At 40.8% G+C, this 19,868-nt stretch overlaps 1 protein-coding gene across 3 annotated transcripts in view; it reads left to right on the top strand.

The window, feature by feature from the left end:
* LOC135220779 (general transcription factor IIH subunit 4-like) overlaps positions 1-14,383 on the top strand; it is a 143,557-nt gene extending 129,174 nt beyond the window's left edge. For all 3 annotated transcript variants that reach the window (XM_064258253.1, XM_064258252.1, XM_064258251.1), the window contains 2 exons: positions 12,424-12,583; positions 14,125-14,383. In XM_064258253.1, coding sequence (XP_064114323.1) covers positions 12,424-12,583; positions 14,125-14,337 — 373 coding nt within the window. In that variant the 3' untranslated portion in view covers positions 14,338-14,383. The remainder of the gene's footprint in view (positions 1-12,423; positions 12,584-14,124) is intronic.
* The last annotated feature ends 5,485 nt before the right edge of the window (positions 14,384-19,868 follow it).

Below are 19,868 nucleotides of genomic sequence, written 5' to 3'. Positions count from 1 at the left end.
AATAACGATAATTGCCAAAATTTCAACCTTTGGTCAACTTTGACTCTACCGAAATAGTCGAAAAACGCAATTGTAAGCTAAAACGCTTATATTCTAGTAATATTCAATCATATACCTTAATTTTGCAACTAATTGGAAGTCTCTAGCACAATATTTCGATTTATGGTGAATTTATGAAAAAACTTTTTCCTTACGTCCGCGCGGTAACTCTTCCGAAAAAAATCATACATGCGATTGTGGTAATGTTTGCACCATTTTAAAATTAGCCGTTATATAAAGTTTTATATATGGAAATGTGCGCAATTCCATGCACAATACAACTAAAAACAACCCATGGTTGTAGCTTTTATCAGTTTTGAGATATTTTCATATAAATAACGATAATTGCCAAAATTTCAACCTTTGGTCAACTTTGACTCTACCGAAATGGTCGAAAAACGCAATTGTAAGCTAAAACGCTTATATTCTAGTAATATTCAATCATTTACTTTCATTTTGCAACAAATTGGAAGTCTCTAGCAATTTCGATTTATGGTGAATTTATGAAAAAAATAACACTTTCTTTACGTCCGCGCGGTAACTCTTCCGAAAAAATCATACGTGCGATTGTGGTAATGTTTGCACCATTTTAAATTAGCCGTTACATAAAGTTTTATATATGAAAATGTGCGCAGTTTCATGTAGAATACAACTAAAAATAATTGAAGGTTGTAGCTTTCCTCATTTTTGAAATATTTGCATATAAATCACGATAAATAGAAAAAAAACCATGTTCGGTCAACTTTGACTCTACCGAAATGGTCGAAAAACGCAATTGTAAGCTAAAACTCTTACAGTCTAGTAATATTCAGTCATATATCTTCATCTTGAAACAAATTCGAAGTCTCTAGCAAAATATTTAGATTTATGGTGAATTTTTAAAAAAAAATCTTTCCTTCCTCCGCGCGCGGATTCTCCGCCACAAATCTCCGAAATGCGTACGTCCCATTCTCGGAATATTTGCTCCATTTCATATTAGGCATTTCATAGAGTTTTATATATGAAAATGTGCGCAATTTCATGTAGAATAAAACGAAAAATATTTGAAGGTTGTAGCTTTTCTTATTTCCGAAATAATTGCATATAAAAAAATATATTTATAAAAAAATTCGACATTCGGTCAACTTTAACTCGTCAGATATGGTCGAAAACTGCAATTGTAACCTAATACTCTTACAGTATAGTAATATTCAATCATTTGTCTTCATTTTGAAAGAAATTGGAAGTCTCTAGGACAATATTTAGATTTATGGTGAATTTTTTGAAAAAAAATATTTGTTTACGTCCGCACGCGTTACGAATTCATGCATTATTTTGTGATAATATTTTCTCTGTGTTACTTTTATCATTTTACAATGTGTTATATACCAAAATGATTGCAATTTAGTGTACATTACAACGAAAAAAAAGTAACTTGTTACCTTTAACCGTTTTGCACACAGCGCGATTGGAATACAATTATATATGAAATTTCATTTTGTTCATGAAACTTACCTGTCAGATATATATATAGCTGTATTTTCTGACGTCTGACAGAATTTCAAAACTCGCGGCACACGCAGTGGGCGGCCAGGTGGTAGTACCCATTCCCGCCGCTGGGAGGCGGATATCAGGAACCATTCCCATTTTCTATTCATATTTTTTCTGTCGCCGGTGCTGGAAACAACTGTTTGCAGTACCTCCGTCTAGGATTTTTGGATTATCTCGCTTTAAATTATCTGGATTGACTTTTGGTATCGACTCTGGATTGTTGGATTGGCACGCGTAATAGTGGATTGGTTTTTGATTTGTGATTGACTTTTCTGTGTACATGATGTCGGGATCAAGTACAGGGAGTTTCAGAGTGTGTGTGAGGAGTGAATGTAAGGTGAGGCTTCTTAAACCTTCAGTTGATCCTCACACAGTTTGTATGGAATGCAGGGGGCATGTTTGCTTGGTTGATGATCGGTGCAATGAATGCAGGGATTTGTCAGATGATAAATGGAAGATGTATGAGACCTATCGGCGTAAATTGGAGCGTGATAGAGTCAGGAGGTCTTCCTCCAAGAGCAGTTCTACAAAAGGTAAGGAATGTAATATTTCTCCTCCTCTAACACCGGTAGATTTTGTTCAACCTAATCCTGTGTTGTTGCCTTCGGGCCCTATTGCTGTGTCTGGAGAAGGTAATGCCCTTTCTCTGATTCTCGAGTCTATTCGCGCTCTTGAATCTAAAGTGTTGGCCTTAGAAACTGGCCCTGTGAAAGTTGTGATCGTGCCCCTAGTGTTGTGGAGGGGGCGTCAGATCGGCCCCATAATGCCTCTAGGCCTAGACCTCTATCGGACTCCCAGGACTCAGGGAGTGGGTATGTCGAAAGCCGCAAGAGGGTTACGGGGGCTCCCCACCGATCTGGCATCCCTTCGGCAGGCCTTGTTGCTAAGTCCCAGGCTGCCAAGGAGCGCGCACGGGCGCGCGTCCTGAAGGATTGCTTTTCGTCCTCCGAAGCATCCTCCCCGCGCAAGGGGTGGAGCGCTCGGAGAGACTCTTGTCCGCTGAAAAGGACTTTTCGTTTTGAGGACGCTTCACGTCCTATATCACCGCTTTCTTCAGAGGACGCGTATGACGCTTTTCCTCCTCAGAAGAGAAGTAGAGTCTCAACCGACGAGGACGCTGGGTTGCGCGCACAGGCGTGTTCCCCTGAGATGTAGGTAGCTGTACCTGCGAGAAGGAAGGAGGCGTCCCCTCGCCTTCTCGCAGGGTCAGTCCTGCCCCTTCTTCTTCGTCACCTACGAAGAAAATCCTTTTGTCCCTTCAGGACCAGATTTCGTCTCTCATGGCTCAAAGGACTCGCCCAGCAGCAGTCGAGCCTAAGCGGAGAAAGGACGTCAGGCTGCCCGTCAAGAGGACGAAGCAGTCTCCTTCTCTCTCGTCTCGTTCGTCTCTCTCTCCTCCTCCAGATCGTCACCGTTCTCGTTCTCCGGGTAGATCTTACGCTCAGCAGGACGCTTTGCGCTTTCGACAGGATGCTTGCTACGCGAAGCAGGACGCTTTTGAAGACGCATCAGACAGGACGCTTGCTACGCGAATAAGCAGGACGCTCAGCAGGACGCTCTCCGTTCAAAGCAGGACGCTTTTCGGACGAGGCAGGACGCTTGCCTTGCTAAGCAGGACGCTTTTGGCGCCTCTCGTCAGGAAGCTCGTGCTTCCTCTCGTAGGGACGTGTCTAATAGTAAGACAGTCCCCGTCGTTTCAAAGGACGCTCTACGTTCACAAGATGTCCGTCCTTCAACAAGTTTTAAGGATCGTCGTAAGGGCGAGCCCGTGCCTGAAGCGGTAACTTCCAATCAGCAGAAGTCTTTGTTTAGACCTAAGCCTGCTGGACGTACGCCCTCTCCGGATGGACGTTCTCCAGTTCCTCTTAGAGAAGAAGGGGAACATAGTAGTCCAGCGAGTTCAGTCGAAGAGGAACCTCCTGTAGCTTCGGCTGTCTCAGACTATAAGGTTCTTGTGCGGCTGTTACGTTCGTCCTTCGGGGATGAGTTTCAGCCGGCAGCCCCTAGGTCTCCTCCCTCTCAACTTTCGTCTTCTAAGTCAGTCAAGACTCCTGAGTTTGTCGAGATGAAGACGTCGCTTTCAACCAAGAGGGCTTTCAAGAAGCTCCAAGATTTTATGTCTCGAAGGAAGGACCAGGGCAAGACCACTTTCGCCCTTCCTCCCTCTAGACTCTCTGGTAAAGGAGGCATTTGGTATGAAACCAAGGATGGGGGTGAAGGTTCCTTCGTCCGCTCTTGGGGACTTCTCCAGTTTAGTAGACGCTCAGAGGAGGTCCCTCTTATCATCTGCAAAGGTGTCCTGGACTCCTGTGGAGACGGACCACCACTTGAAAGGACTGCTGCGCACGTTGGGAGTCTTCAATTTCTTAGACTGGTGCTTGGGAGTTTTGGACCTTCAGTCTAGAAGCCCTGATTCTCTCAGTCTGGGGGAGCTGTCCAGCGTGTTGTCGTGTATGGACAAGGCCGTCAGGGATGGTTCGGAAGAGCTGGTTTCTCATTTTGGAACAGCTTTCCTGAAGAAAAGAGCTCTTCTATGTAATTTTACCGCTAAGTCGGTTTCTCCCGCTCAGAAAGCGGAATTGCTCTTTTCGCCTCTTTCGGACCATCTCTTCCCCCAGGCTCATGGTGAAAGATCTTGCGGCTAGTTTGCAGGAGAAGGCGACCCAGGACCTCTTGGCACAGTCTTCAAGGCGCCCAGCAGTTCCTTCTACATCTTCGTTCGTGAGACCCCCGAAGAAAGTCAAACCCTTTGCGGGGCCCCCCACCCCCCTCGAGAGCAGCTCCTCGAGGGAGAGGTTTTTCGAGAGGAAGAGCTTCATTTAAGCCAAAATCCACCAAATGAAGATCTTGTCCTTCAGACGCCAGTCGGGGCCAGACTGAAGTTCTTTGCGGAGGCATGGAGGCAGAGAGGGGCGGACCCTTGGACTCTCAAGATCATAGAGCAAGGGTACAAGATCCCCTTTTACATCCTCCTCCTTTAACATCAACTCCCAGAGACCTCTCTCCGACTTATCAGGGAGAGAAGAAAAGCATCCTTTTCGATCTTTTAGACCAGATGGTTGAAAAAAAGAGCGGTGGAGCAAGTCGTGGATCTGGGGTCACCGGGCTTCTACAACAGGATTTTCCTGGTGCCGAAGCAGTCGTCGGGTTGGCGCCCAGTCCTGGATGTGAGCAGGCTCAATCTTTTTGTGGAGAAAAACAAGTTCAAGATGGAGACGCCTCAGTCAGTGCTAGGAGCCTTGAGACCTGGCGACTGGATGGTGTCTCTAGACCTGCAGGACGCGTACTTTCACGTCCCCGTCCACCCTCTTTCAAGGAAGTACCTGAGATTCGTCTTAGGCAACAGGGTTTGGCAATTCAGAGCCCTTTGTTTCGGTCTCAGCTCGGCCCCAGATGGTTTTTACAGTAATAATGAGAATGTAGCGAGGTGGCTGCATTCTTCAGGGATCAGGATATCCCTCTACCTCGACGATTGGCTGATCAGAGCGTCGTCGAGAAGAAAATGTCTGGAGGACCTTCAATCAACGTTAGCCTAGCAAAGTCCCTGGGCCTTTTAGTCAACTCCGAAAAGTCACATCTGACCCCGACACAGTCCATCATGTATCTGGGGATTCAGATGGATTCAGTGGCTTTTCGGGCGTTTCCATCCCAGGAACGTCAGCAGCTAGGCTTAGAGAAAGTCTCAGCCTTCCTAGGGAGAGAGGCTTGCTCGGCGATGGATGAGTCTGCTGGGCACCATTTTCCTCGCTGGAAAAGTTTGTCTCCTTGGGAAGACTGCACCTCAGGCCTCTTCAATTTTTCCTTGCGGAAGAATGGAAAGCCAAGGAGGACCTGAATGCGATCCTAAGGATCTCAAACCCAGTGAAAGATCACTTAAGATGGTGGCTCGACCCTCAGAAGTTGCGAGAGGGCTTATCCCTAAATCTTCTGAGCCCCGACCTAGTGTTGTTCTCAGACGCTTCCATTTCCGGTTGGGGAGCAACACTAGGAGGGTGGGGAGGAAGTGTCAGGCTCCTGGAGAGGGGAACAGGTAGCCTGGCACATCAATGTGAAGGAACTGGCAGCGATCTTCCTGTCGCTGCAGTTCTTCGAAGGCAAAGTGTCAGGCAAGGTAATTCAAGTCAACTCGGACAGTACCACAGCCCTTGCATATCTGAAGAATCAGGGAGGAACTCACTCCCGATCCCTTTTCTCCTTGCAAGGGAAGTTCTGCTATGGGCAGACGTAAGGCAGATCAGATCCTGACGAGCATTCGTGGCAGGGGTACAGAATGTCAGGGCGGACCTTCTCAGTCGTCGAAATCAAATTCTGCCAACAGAGTGGACCTTGCACCAGGAAGTCTGTCAGCAATTATGGAGACTGTGGGGACGTCCTCTAGTCGACCTGTTCGCTACGTCAAGGACGAAGAGGCTTCCTCTGTATTGCTCCCCGGTCCTGGATCCAGGAGCAATTGCGGTGGATGCATTGCTTTGGAGCTGGACAGACCTAGATCTTTACGCCTTTCCCCCATTCAAGATCATGGGGGAAGTCATGAGGAAGTTAGCAGCTTCAGAAGGGACAAGGTTGACTCTGATTGCCCCGATGTGGCCAGCAAGAGAATGGTTCACAGAGGTCATGACTTTCCTTGTGGACTTCCCAAGAACGTTGCCCTGGAGGAGAGATCTACTCAAACAGCCTCACTTCAAAAGGTATCACCAAAACCTCTCCGCTCTGGCTCTGACTGCGTTCAGACTATCGAAAAGTTGGCCAGAGCGAGAGGCTTTTCGAAAGCAGCTGCGAGAGCAATCGCTAATGCTAGAAGAGCCTCTTCAAGAGCTGTCTACCAATCAAAGTGGGCCTCCTTCAGGGCATGGTGCAAAAAGGAAGGAATTTCCTCTTCCACGACCTCTGTGAACCAGATAGCAGATTTCTTGCTCTACTTAAGATATGTGCAGAAATTGGCAGTCCCTACAATTAAGGGTTATAGGAGTATGTTGTCGGCCGTTTTTCGACACAGAGGACTGGACCTCTCTGACAACAATGATCTCCACGATCTCTTAAGGTCATTCGAAACCTCCAAGATTCCACAGGCAAGACCACCCTCATGGAATCTCGATGTGGTCTTAAACATCTAATGTTAAGTCCCTTTGAGCCTCTCCACGAAGCTTCTCTACGGGACTTGACGAAGAAAGCGCTTTTCCTAACTTCTCTGGCGACGGCGAAGAGAGTTAGTGAAATCCAAGCGTTCAGTAGCCTAGTGGGCTTCAAGGGGGACAACGCTGTCTGCTCGTTGAGCCCAACTTTCTTGGCTAAAAATGAGAACCCGTCTAATCCTTGGCCCAAGAGCTTTGAGATCAAAGGTATGTCGGGTCTCGTGGGTCAAGAACCAGAGAGAGCCCTGTGCCCTGTCAGGGCTCTCAAGTTCTATGTTCATAGAACTAAAGAGATAAGAGGTCCCTCAGGTAATCTCTGGTGCTCGGTGAAAAGACCAGATTTGCCATTGTCAAAGAATGCTGTGGCTTTCTTTTTGAGGGACGTCATTAAAGAGGCTCATTCATCTTGCCAGAAGACTGATTTGAGCCTCTTTAAAGTGAAAGCTCACGAAGTCAGAGCCGTAGCTACTTCTCTTGCCTTCCAAAGGAATATGTCTATCAAAGATATCCTTGATAGCACCTTTTGGAGGAGCAATTCCGTATTCGCCTCACATTACCTCCGGGATGTGAGAACGATTTACGAGAACTGTAGTTCTTTGGGGCCATACATTTCGGCAGACACAGTTTTGGGGGCTGAAGGTAGCTCTCTTCCTATCCCTTAGCTTAGTTTAGGTTAGTTTTATTGTTGTGTTTTTGGTTGATGGTGAGATCTTCTGTGGAAATCTCCCATTCTTTAGTTTAACTGTCAGGGGTCTTTTGGTTAGTTGGTCAGGTGGTGGTCGGTTGCTGTGTTACTCCCATATGTTTGGCTCGATGGTCTTGTCGCATTGAGGTCACGTCCCCGTTGACAGAGCATCCAGAAGTGCACCAGCACTTACAAGTCGTATACACCTGGCTTGGCAACTCTGATAAAAGCAGAAGCAGGCTTAATTGACAGTAATCAAAGAGTCTACTTTGCTACAGGTAAGGAACCAAGAAGTACATCATTTACTAATTTAAGTTTCCTAAAAAATCCTATTCTGTCTCTTCCCACCATCCGAAGGTGGGATTCAGCTATATATATATCTGACAGGTAAGTTTCATGAACAAAATGTTATTGTTATAATACAATTAAGTTTGTTCATACTTACCTGGCAGATATATATAATTACAGTGCCCACCCTCCTCCCCTCAGGAGACAAGGGTCATGAATAAAATATGAATAGAAAATGGGAATGGTTCCTGATAATCCGCCTCCCAGCGGCGGGAATGGGTACTACCACCTGGCGCCCCGCGTGTTGCTGCGAGTTTGAAATTCTGTCGGACGTCAGAAAATACAGCTATATATATATCTGCCAGGTAAGTATGAACAAACTTAATTGTATTATAACAATAACATTTTTGCGCTATCATATATCGCATTATTTATATATGATAATGATAATTTTTTTAATTTCTGATGGTTGCATACTAAACTTCAGCCAATGACAAAAAAAGGAGCCAAAAATGAACTCTTAATCTTGAAAACTAAGCGCGCTGTGATTTTTTGAAAAAAATATTTTTTCCGCTTCCGCGCTCACTCTGAAACACCTCCGGCACACGGGAGACAATTTTTTTTTACCGCTTCGGCGTAAGAGGGTTAAAAGCAAGGCTGAAAGACATAAATCGAGTTTGGCGCTCAAGGGCAAATGTCAAATCTCGAGACAAGTTGTCAGTAATCCTGCGAGTTCTTCGCAATCATCTCCATCCATGGACGGAGTTCCTCTTCAACATCCTCCTCCGTTGTTGACTATCCACACGGATATTCTCAGTTCAAGAAAGTTCAAGGAACCTGGTCACGTCAGTTCCGCCAGCTTCACATAAATGTATTGGAAGCTATGGCAGTATTCCTCACTCTGAAGAGGCTTCTTCCACCAAAGAACTCGCATATAAAACTGGTCTTGGACAGCGCAGTAGTAGTACATTGCATCATCAGGGGAGGATCCAAATCAAAACATGTGAACTATGTCATGATAGCCATTTTCTCCCTAGCAAACAAGTACAAATGGCATCTATCCTCCACCCACTTGGCGGGAGTAAGGAATGTGATAGCAGACGCCCTGTCCCAATCAGTTCCTCTAGAATCAGAGTGGTCCCTGGACAACAAGTCATTCCAGTGGATACACCAGAGTGTTCCGGGGCTTCAGGTGGATCTTTTCGCATCTCAAGCAAACCACAAGCTCCCTTGCTATGTGGCCCCCAACCTGGACCCTCTGGCTTATGCCACAGACGCTATGTCCATAGATTGGAATCAGTGGAGGAAGATATACATCTTTCCTCCAGTGAATCTTCGATTGAAAGTACTGAACAAACTTAGGACTTTCAAGGGACAAGTAGCTCTAGTAGCCCCGAACTGGCCCAAGAGCAACTGGTACCCTCTGCCTCTGGAATTGGGTCTTCGACCTCGACGGATTCCCAATCCCAAACTATCTCAGTCAGTACAAATGAGGACTGTGTTCGCTTCCTCAGGAATTCTCAAAACCCTAACTTTATGGACTTCATGAAGTTTGCGGCTAAAAAAGATGCAGATATCGATCCTCAGAATATTCTTTTCTTAGAATCAGATAAGAGGGAATCAACTTTGAGACAGTATGATGCTGCTGTTAAGAAGTTAGCATCTTTCCTGAAGGAGACAAACACCACAACCATGACAGTCAATTCAGCTATATCCTTCTTCAGGTCTTTATTTGAAAAAGGATTAGCAGCTAGCACTATTACCACTAATAAATCAGCTTTAAAGAAAATCTTTCAGTTGGGTTTTCAAATAGACTTAACAGACTCTTACTTTACGTCTATTCCTAAAGCTTGTGCTAGGCTCAGACCTTCTGAAAGACCTAGCTCAGTATCATGGTTTTTGAATGATGTCCTCAAACTGGCCTCAGACACTGACAACACTTCTTGCTCATTCATAATGTTACTAAGAAAGATGCTATTCTTACTGAGTCTGGCCTCAGGAGCTAGATTATCAGAACTGTCGGCTCTTTCCAGAGATGCGGGACATGTAGAATTCCTCCCTTCAGGAGAGGTTCTACTTTCCCCAGATCGTAGTTTTCTGGCAAAAAATGAGGATCCTTTGATGAGGTGGGCCCCTTGGAAAGTCATCCCTCTTCCTCAAGACCCTTCTCTTTGTCCAGTGATGACCTTATGAGCCTTTCTGTCTAGGACATCCTCTAGATCCTCAGGCCCCCTCTTCATGAGGGAAAAAGGTGGCACTATCTCAATAAAGGGTATTAGGCAGCAGATCCTTAACTTTATTAAGCAAGCAAACCCTGAATCATTCCCAAAAGCCCATGACATCAGGGCAGTAGCCACCTCTATTAATTACTTCCAGCATATGAACTTTGACAATTTAAAAAAGTATACTGGCTGGAAATCGCCGACAGTTTTCAAGCGTCATTATCTGAAGTCCTTGGAATCTTTAAAATTTCCGGCAGTGGCAGCGGGAAACATAGTTTCTCCTGACATTGCACAGTAGTTGTAGTTGAAGATCCAGATCTCCTTTCTACCTGCCTCAACTAATATTTCACCTAACCTACCGTTATGCTCTATATGGTCCTTTAGCCTTAGCTGCTTAAGATAATGCTTATAGTGGTGTGTCCCTTATTTTTTTGCTAGGGGCACCCACAACTTTATTGTAAATATTATGATTCTGATTGGTGTTGCTCCCCTTATTTTTATACTAGGGTAGCACACCGACATTTATTAATGTACCATTTATTAATAATAATTATAAGTTTAGTGAGTAATCTTCCCTATGTGCATTGTAACTCACTAATATAGTTTAAGTTATCATAACTAGTATAAGTTTAATTTTAAGGTTAACTATATGTCTGGTTTATTTACTTTAAGTTAACTTTATCTGTATGATAACTTGTAAGTTCTCAACAACATTATATTTATTTGTTTTACTTCTTAGTTTTATTGAGACCTTCCACTTTTATTTTACAATCTTGTGCTATTTCTCTGGTACTATTTCACGTAGCGACACGAACTGAGCCCAGAAAAGGGATTTTGATGAAGGAAAAATCTATTTCTGGGCAAGGGTTCGTGTTGCCCAGTGAAATCCCCCCCTATGTCCCGCCCTGCAGCCCAAGATTGGCATCTAACGACAAGGATGACCACCAGAGGCGCTGCAGTCGGCGTGGTGCATAGCATAGTAGTAGTAGTTGCTGTCTCCGACTGTGGAGCGGCTCTTTCAGGAGGGGGATTTTGGTGTGGGAGAATTCTAAATGGCAAGAGGTTCGTGGTAGTGGTCTCACTCGCCCCAGAAACCATACCGACACCCTCTTTTATTTAGGGTGAGCGAGTCAGTTATACTGACATCCTCCTGAATTTATTTTTCTCTGGTATATGTTAGTTTCATTTACCTAGAAATAATGAACTTTAGGATTATTTCACGTAGCGACTCGAACCCTTGCCCAGAAATAGATTTTTCCTTCGTCAAAATCCCTTTATAGATAAACATGTTGTTACTTTGTCATTTATTTTTTAATTTTTCCATGCTGTATATTTACAGGTTTTTGTATTTCAATAAATGTGGACTGGAAAATAAAATGAAAATAATTAGCAAATATTTAAGAGTGATAGTCCCTTGTTATAGAGGGGGGAGGGATGTGGGGTTCCATTCCCATTGCTGTGGCAATAATTAAAAATCACCTAAAATTGGCAATAATAGCATTGATCCCCAGTTATCAGTGCCATTAACCAAGGATTGGTACTGAAAATTCCATTATTGATGTCATTAGACAAGCACCATAAAACTGGATCACTGGTAACTGGGGACTGCCTTATGCTCTGTCATCTGAAAACACTTTACAGTAATTTAATTTTCAGTAGTACATCTTACATTACCAGAGAGAGAGAGAGAGAGAGAACTGAGGTGTTTACATAAGCTGTTTTGTGATTTTGTGTGATTTTAATTTAGCATTTTACTATTGATATTTTGCTGTTTACATTAATATTAATATAGTACGTATTTGAAAATTAGTAAATAATTTTTTTATCGTAAAAAATTTACATAATCATGAAAATAAAATGAAAATACTACAATAATTAGTGAATACTGCTCTATGAAACAATTTGCAAATTAGTGAAATCCCCCCCATCCCCCCACAGACAAGTGAATAATGTGTTCCACAAAAATCCACAACAGAATGAAATGAGGAAATGTGTGAAATGTGTAAAAATGGGGGCCACTGCCTAGAAAGGCTAGATTGATGGTAGCAAGGCACTAACGGCACTTCCAGGCAGCAGAGGAAGAATATACACTTTACACAGGAAATTTGCAATAATTATGCAAATATACCATTAAAATGAAGTAAATATGTAATGAAATCTACAGAAGGAATGGCTAAAGACAAAATATGGAGATTTGAGAGTGCAAAATTAATTTCCAGGTGCAAAGACATTATCATTGTTACCATTAGAGGTGCTGCTCAGGGGGATAATTTAACTATTGTCGGTTCTTTGTGTTGGAGGTACTGCTCACTGCAAAATTAGGCATATGTAGTAATCTAATTGGATTAGGTTAAATAAATTCACTTTACCAGATGGTTATTTTCATTGTCAGTGCCATGTTTCATGAGTTCTATCATCATAGTGATTATTTATTGTCTTGAGCGTGTTTTTTTCTTTGTCTTGAGAGTGTTTTTTTCTTCTCTGTCCCTGCATGTAGGAAACCATAATTTACTTAGTCATATTTCAGATTTCCTGACATGATTGTTGCTACCATTACTCGTGGCAGTGTACGGTCAGCTCTGCAAAAAGGTATTGCAGCGGAACAGATTATAAGTTTCTTAAGGCAGCATTGTCATCCACAAATGTATAAACAGCATTCAGTTGTACCTCGAACCGTTGCAGATCAGGTATTTAGTTATTTCTCTTGAACATTGCATACTAAGTTAGTGTCATATTTTGCTGTGATCCATAATATGAGATTCATATTACTGTGTTCATAGTCTGGAAATTGCTTTTACTGTAGCCATTGGAGCTGTAAAAACAATTACCAAGAATCTATAGTAAGTTATTGGATTACCTATGTTACAGTCTCTCTACTGGCAGAGGATACCAACAGTTTGTGCAGTTGCCCAGGGAACTATACACTGTGTCCCGGGCTTTAAATAGTTATGCTATGTGTAAGTTTTAGGTAAATAAAAGGATATCTGGGTGTACATTTGCAACTGAAAGGTGTTTTAATAATTTACTGTATGTGAATTACACTGTTAATATTCGAAATAGGATATTATTTAAAGCCTGGGACGCAGTGTTACCATGCACAAACACCACAGGCGGATGGACAGATGAAAAAAAAACAGAGTATAAATGTTGTTAGTTGAATGGAACCAGATTTTTTAAATAACTCCATCATTTTTTCTGTGGTTGTAAAATAAAAAAAAATTGACAATGGAAATTCCAACTAATTCATAATGATATTCCAAGTAATGATCCAGCACAGTGGCTGGATGAGTTACCAGTGATGGAAACTGATCACACCATGAATGAGCCTCAGCCTATTAACCCTTAAGAGCCGGGCTAAAAGAATCAATATACAGCTTTAACACAAATAATTTGATTTTATTTTGTAAAATTATAATTACAGCTCTTACAGTATCAAAACTGATAAGAACTAAAATCAGTAACAAATTCTGATTATTTTATTTTTTGTAACAAATTCTGAGTATTTTTGTTGTAAAATATTTACCTAAATTTACTGAGATTTAAGATGCAGTAACTTTTGGATTATACATGTCTTTTCTAATATTTCTTTCCACTTTTCCTTGCAAAATTACAATTAATATAACTGACATACTATCATAAAAGATAAGAACTGAAACCAACAGCAACCCCTGCCTGCCTCTTGATTTTAGCCAGTCATAAAGTTGCCATTAGTGAATTTATGGCCTATAGAAGTAATGGAAACTTTCCTGCCCAATTCCCTCAAATCGATGGGGCATAATATTGATGCTCACCATGAGCTACACATATAAGGGGATCTGTCCATTAAGGGTTAAACACTTTAGTAAGTAGGTGTGTGTTGACAGTTGAGGTGTTATAAGTTATACTTTACATAATACACTGTTAAGTTACAATAATCATGCTTTGTTGCACAATCTAGTGTCATTTTGAAGCAATACTGTATACTATTTTAATTGTTTTCTCAAAAATCTAAATATGACATTTTTTTTAAATTGCTTGATGTAAATTTCTGAAAATTATGTTATTGCGTCATAGCTGACTCATTGGTTGGATTTTGATGACTAGCAAACACAGTAATGAATCAAAGGGTTAATAAACAGTACAATTTTGCAAAAGATGCTGAGAATTGGTGATGTATAGGAAAATTAATATAATTGATATTTTGATTTTTTTACAGCCCTGATGATGAGACATAATTCTTTACTTACAGATCAAGTTGTGGGAGCTAGAAAGAGAGCGTTTAGAAATCACAGAAGGTGTCTTGTACAAAGATTTTATGTCCGTTCATGACTTTTCCTTGTTATCAAATTTTGCATCCAGCAAAGGGGTGTTGATATACTCAGATGAAAAACAAAGGAATATGGTTGTCACTAAAAAGGGTCACCCATCAATAAAGCAGTTTTGGAAGGAACAGTCAAAATGAGCCTTTAATTATTAAATATTTTTAAATTAATAAATCTTTAATTCATTCTGAAGTATTATTATGGCCTAGTGGTGAGACAGGAAATCATTATGTTGCAGACTTCTCAAATAATTTATCTGGTAACAGCTATTACCCTTCTGTCTGGTTTCTTGAAGAAATTCAAGGTTACCAAAGAAATCCAACTTTTATGTTCATGATTAATACTTCCTTTATAATATATAAAAGTTGTTTACAAAAGGATCATGCAGCATTGCATGTATAGTTTAATGAAACAGCTGACACCAGTACTTTAGAATTGAATTGAATAGAGAGTTTAGGCCAAAGGCCAAACACTGGGACCTAGAGGTTATTCAGCGCTGGAGAGGAAATTGAGAGTGGATAGGACTGAAAGGTGTAACAGGAGGAAAACCTCACAGTTGCCATATGAAGTAATTAAGAAAGGGTGGAAAGTCAAATGGAAGCAAGATACTATGATTGGAGGTATCATAAAAGGAATGAAAGGTGTTGCAGCTAGGGGCTGAAGGGATGATGCAAAGAGCCTTTAGTAATGCCTACAGTGCACCCCGTGAGGTGCACTGATGGCATTACCCCCTAACAGGGCTGTACTCTAGAGTTTAATATTGGGGTACCTCTGTAAAAGTGATTGCTGAATTGGAGATAGTCACTTCATTCTCAGTCTTTTGTTTGGTATAACCATTGGAAACAGTGGCCACTTAAAGTAGGGTCAGCCTTACTAAAGGAAAAAAAAAGTTAAGAGCTAGTCATTGAGATTGTATCCAGGATGGAATTATACAGAGATCATGAAGGCGTCCATCAGGGGTTAAGAAAGTTAATCCAGGCATTTAGGGCTTCCAGTGGCACTATAAGCAGTATTAACCCTTAAACGCCGAATGGACATACCATACGTCGACTCAAAAAAGTTTTTTTAAAAATTCGCTGAAAAATACTTATAGGCCTACCAGCCGAAAACTTTTGAATCACGCGCCTTGGGGGACGCTGGGAGTTCACGGATCAAGGCGTTGTTTTGTTTACAATCGTTACGCAGGCGCGCAAGCACGAAAGCGCGAATTTCTTTCTTATCGCACTAAAAAGTATCGGTGACACATCTCAAAAATTATTTAGTCACTTTGACATAATTTTTGCACCGTTTTAAATTATCCGTTACATGAAGTATTATATATGAAAATGTGCGCAATTTCATTTGAAATACAACAAAAAATACTCATGATTGTAGCTTTTATCAGTGTTGAAATATTTCCATATAAATAATGATAAGTGCCAAAATTTCAACCTTCGGTCAACTTTGACTCTACCAAAATGGTCGAAAAACGTTATTGTAAGCTAAAACGCTTATATTTTAGTAATATTCAACTATTTACCTTAATTTTGCAACAAATTGGAAGTCTCTAGCACAATATTTTGATTTATGGTGAATTTATGAAAAAACTTTTTCCTTACGTCCGCGCGGTAACTCTTCCGAAAAAAATCATACATGCGATTGTGGGTAATGTTTGCACCATTTTATTTTAAAATTAGCCGTTACATAAAGTTTTATATATGGAAATGTGCGCAATTTCATGCACAATACAACTAAAAACAACCCATGGTGTTAGCTTTTATCAGTTTTGAAATATTTTCTATAAAAAATGATAAGTGACAAATTTTCAACCTTCGGTCAATTTTGACTCTACCGAATTGGTCGAAAAACGCAATTGTAAGCTAAAACTCTTATATTTTAGTAATATTAAATCATTTACCTTCATTTTGTAACAAATTGGAAGTCTAGCACAATATTTCGATTTATGGTGAATTTATGAAAAAAAAGGGATTTTGACGTAGGAAAAATCTATTTCTGGGCGAGGAAGCCGTGTCGCCCAGTGAAATGTGTCCTCTTTAGCACTATTTCTAGTAAAATATTGCTATGATACCAGAGAACTCTAAATTGGACATGTCAGAAGTCTCTGACTCGCTCACCTAAATAAAAGGTGTCGTATAGAACTGGGCGAGTGTTAAACACTACCACAGCAACCCCTCCATTAGCTTTTCTCATTTTCGAAATATTTGCATATAAATCACGATAAATAGAAAAAAAACCATGTTCGGTCAACTTTGACTCTACCAAAATGGTCGAAAAACGCAATTGTAAGCTAAAACTCTTATATTTTAGTAATATTCAATCATTTACCTTCATTTTGCAACAAATTGGAAGTCTCTAGCACAATATTTCGATTTATGGTGAATTTATGAAAAAACTTTCCTTCCCTCCGCGCGCGGATTCTCCGCCATAAATCTCCGAATTGCGTACATCGCATTCTCGGAAAATTTGCTCCGTTTCATATTAGGCATTTCATTGAGTTTTATATATGAAAATGTGCGCAATTTCATGTAGAATAAAAGGAAAAATATTTGAAGGTTGTAGCTTTTCAAATTTCCGAAATAATTGCATATAAAAAAATTTATAAAAAAATTTCAACATTTGGTCATTTTTAACTCGTCGAAAATGGTAGAAAACTGCAATTGTAAGTTAAAACTCTTACAGTATCATAATATTCAATCATTTGTATTCATTTTGAAACAAATTGAAGTCTCTAGAACAATATTTAGATTTACGGTGAATTTTTGAAAAAAACATTTTTTTATGTCCGCGCGTTACGAATTCGTACATCATTTTGTGATAATATTTTTCCGGTGTTGCTTTTATTGTTTTACAATGCATTATATATCAAAATGATTGCAATTTAGTGTACAATACAACGAAAAAAAAGAAACTCTTTAGCTTTTACCGTTTCTTGCACAGCGTGATTTTAATACAATTATGTATGAATTTTTTTTTTCGCTACCATATATCGCATTATTTACATATGATAATGATATTATTTTTCATTTCTGATGATTGCATACTAAACTTCAGGCAATGAAAAAAAAAAAGGAGCCAAAAATGAACTCTTAATCTTCAAAACTAAGCACGCTGTGATTTTTTGAAAAAATTATTTTTTCTGCTTCTGCGCTCACTCAAAACCGGCTCCGGCATTCGGGGGAGTTTTTTATTTTTACCGCTTCGGCGTTTAAGGGTTAACTTATTACCTTGAACATTTATCTCAAGAATCAAAAGCAAAAGGTCTCTGCATTTCTTTATAAGATTTTTTTTTCTAGTATGCAACAAAAGAGCAAAAGTTTAGTTGCTCTTCATATGAATTACAGTACACTGCATATCTCTTGCTATGATTTATTTTTATGAATTTTGCCAAACATTCATACAACTGAAAGTTTGCAGCCTAAGCTCATTCAGATGATAAAAAAGAAAAGAAAATAGAGGAGTTGTACCTGGTTTACGAGGCTATCTTCTCTTCCTGTTACCCTCCCTTTGGTAGGTAAGGATAGGATGACTCCATTGTCCTGTTTTTGGCCACCTTGGTATTCAAATGTTGTTTTTTTTAGAACATCTTCATCAAATTGGTAAGCGTATTCAAAAAGTGAGATATTGCAGGAATGATTAGTATGGGTAACCACAATGGCCACTCAAAATGTCTGACATCTGTCAGTACAGCATGTGTCATGGAAGTTAGCTTCCCCAAGTGAGATTGGCTTGTAAATGTTATATGAGGCCTATATTTAGCATATGAAATAGGAGAGTTGCACATAAGAACAGAGCACATTTTGTCAAAAAATGTTTTTTCCAATGTGGAGCAGGTAAGCAACCCCACACATCTATTTGTCTATTCCCAATTCTCCTAACCTTCATCCTACATCCCTGATCCTTCTCAAGTGAGACTACTACTCAGGACCAGAGTAAGATACCACGTCACAGGTTTGAGTTCTCTTGGTGAACAGGGTTGTTCGAAACTCCTTAACAACATCGAGATTTCCCAGAATGAAGTGAGAGGCAAAGAGGTCTAACAAGGGTCTTCCTCAAAGATGAAATGGCCTGTCCACTGCATCCTGTTACAGAGACCACTCCATACATAGGACTTTACTCCGACAGCTTAGGTTGTCAGCCACCACACTCCTTCTGCCTGGAATGTATCTGGCTATGATCTCCACAGAATCGTCGAACACCCACTGGGATATCTTGACCGTTAATGAGTGGACCGGGCGCCAGAAAGGAGTCTCCTTCTCCAGTGCACAATTCTGGGACCATGAATAGAAGACCACTAGCTTGTGTTGCAGAGAAGAGGTCTAACACAGGTCTTTCCAAGCAGACAGAAGAGATAATATAATACTGTGGCAGGATCACAAGCTAAAAAAAAAAAAAAGCAAGCAAGACCTCCCCACATTTATGTTAACCACTCCTGTCATACAAATTCCCCTCATCCACACTTTTCCCTTTACGTTACTTTATTTACCAACAGGACACCTGGTTCAGCAAGACAAAAACACGATCTCAAACACATTTACTCACCAGAAAAACTTGCACTCAATCAGAGCAATAAGCTGTGCTTTCAACGCGGTATGGCTGTCGAAAAAAAACTCCAGGAACAACGAAAAACACAACACCAACAAACTGCTCATCCAACATGAAAAAAAAAAAAAAAAAAACAAATTAGCACCAGAACTACACACCAATTCACTAATAAAAAAACACCAAGCTAGCATCAAAACTACACACCAACTCTCAAACAAAAAAACCAAACAAGCACCACAAAACTTGATTACTGAATACCCTCACTGACTGGCTGCTTCTCACTCTGACTGCCTTCACTGATTGACTCAAGGCTCTGCGACCGAGTCCACAGACAAACCCAACCACTTGCCAACAAGCAATTCACTCATTAATTACCCATACACCATTCACTCTCTCTCTCTCTCAAAACAGAAAACCACAGACAAACATTCCCCATACTATCTAAACAACAACAAATAAACATAAAACACAATGTAGCAAATACACAAAACATCCAAACCCTTCCTATTGCCTCCAACAAACACAAACAACCTAACAAGAAAAAAAACAAAACAAACAGTCTCTCTCACCTTTCTCTCTCTTTTCTCTTACAAGCGACCCTTGAGAACGTTGTCAAATGCAACTACTACATCACTCTTCCATATTTCCTCCCCTGTTACATTTGACAATGTCTCCTCACATTCTCAGAGCATCTACACTATATTGCTTTTCTCAAAACCCAGTGATGTTTGGATACTGGACCCCCTCGATCTTCTTCAAGAGCCCCCATACACTCTCAGTCATGTCACCATTCACTTCTAGACCATTTCCATCCAGATTCACATTATCTCCCTCGCTACTGTCCTCCCAAATCTCATTAACTATCTCATCTACCCCTTCTAACGCTGGTCCCAATATCTCCTATATTTCTGCTACCAAATCACTTGCCCCATTCACACTCCTGTCAAACTCTTGAAGGGACTCATTCATACTGTCAACTACCTCTACTACTTGGTTCCCCTCCTGTCAAAATCTCACTAAACTCTGTTCACTCAAACCCACACATACACTGTATGTCTCATCCATTCCCTCCCCAGACTTATCTGTATTGTACACCTTAAAGACCATTTCTACCCTAACACTAAGCCCT

This window comes from Macrobrachium nipponense, chromosome 2, assembly GCF_015104395.2.
Source record: "Macrobrachium nipponense isolate FS-2020 chromosome 2, ASM1510439v2, whole genome shotgun sequence".
Classification (NCBI taxonomy): domain Eukaryota; kingdom Metazoa; phylum Arthropoda; class Malacostraca; order Decapoda; family Palaemonidae; genus Macrobrachium; species Macrobrachium nipponense.
The sequence above is the reverse complement of the archived record's forward strand: the minus strand, read 5'-3'. Positions and strand labels throughout refer to the sequence as shown.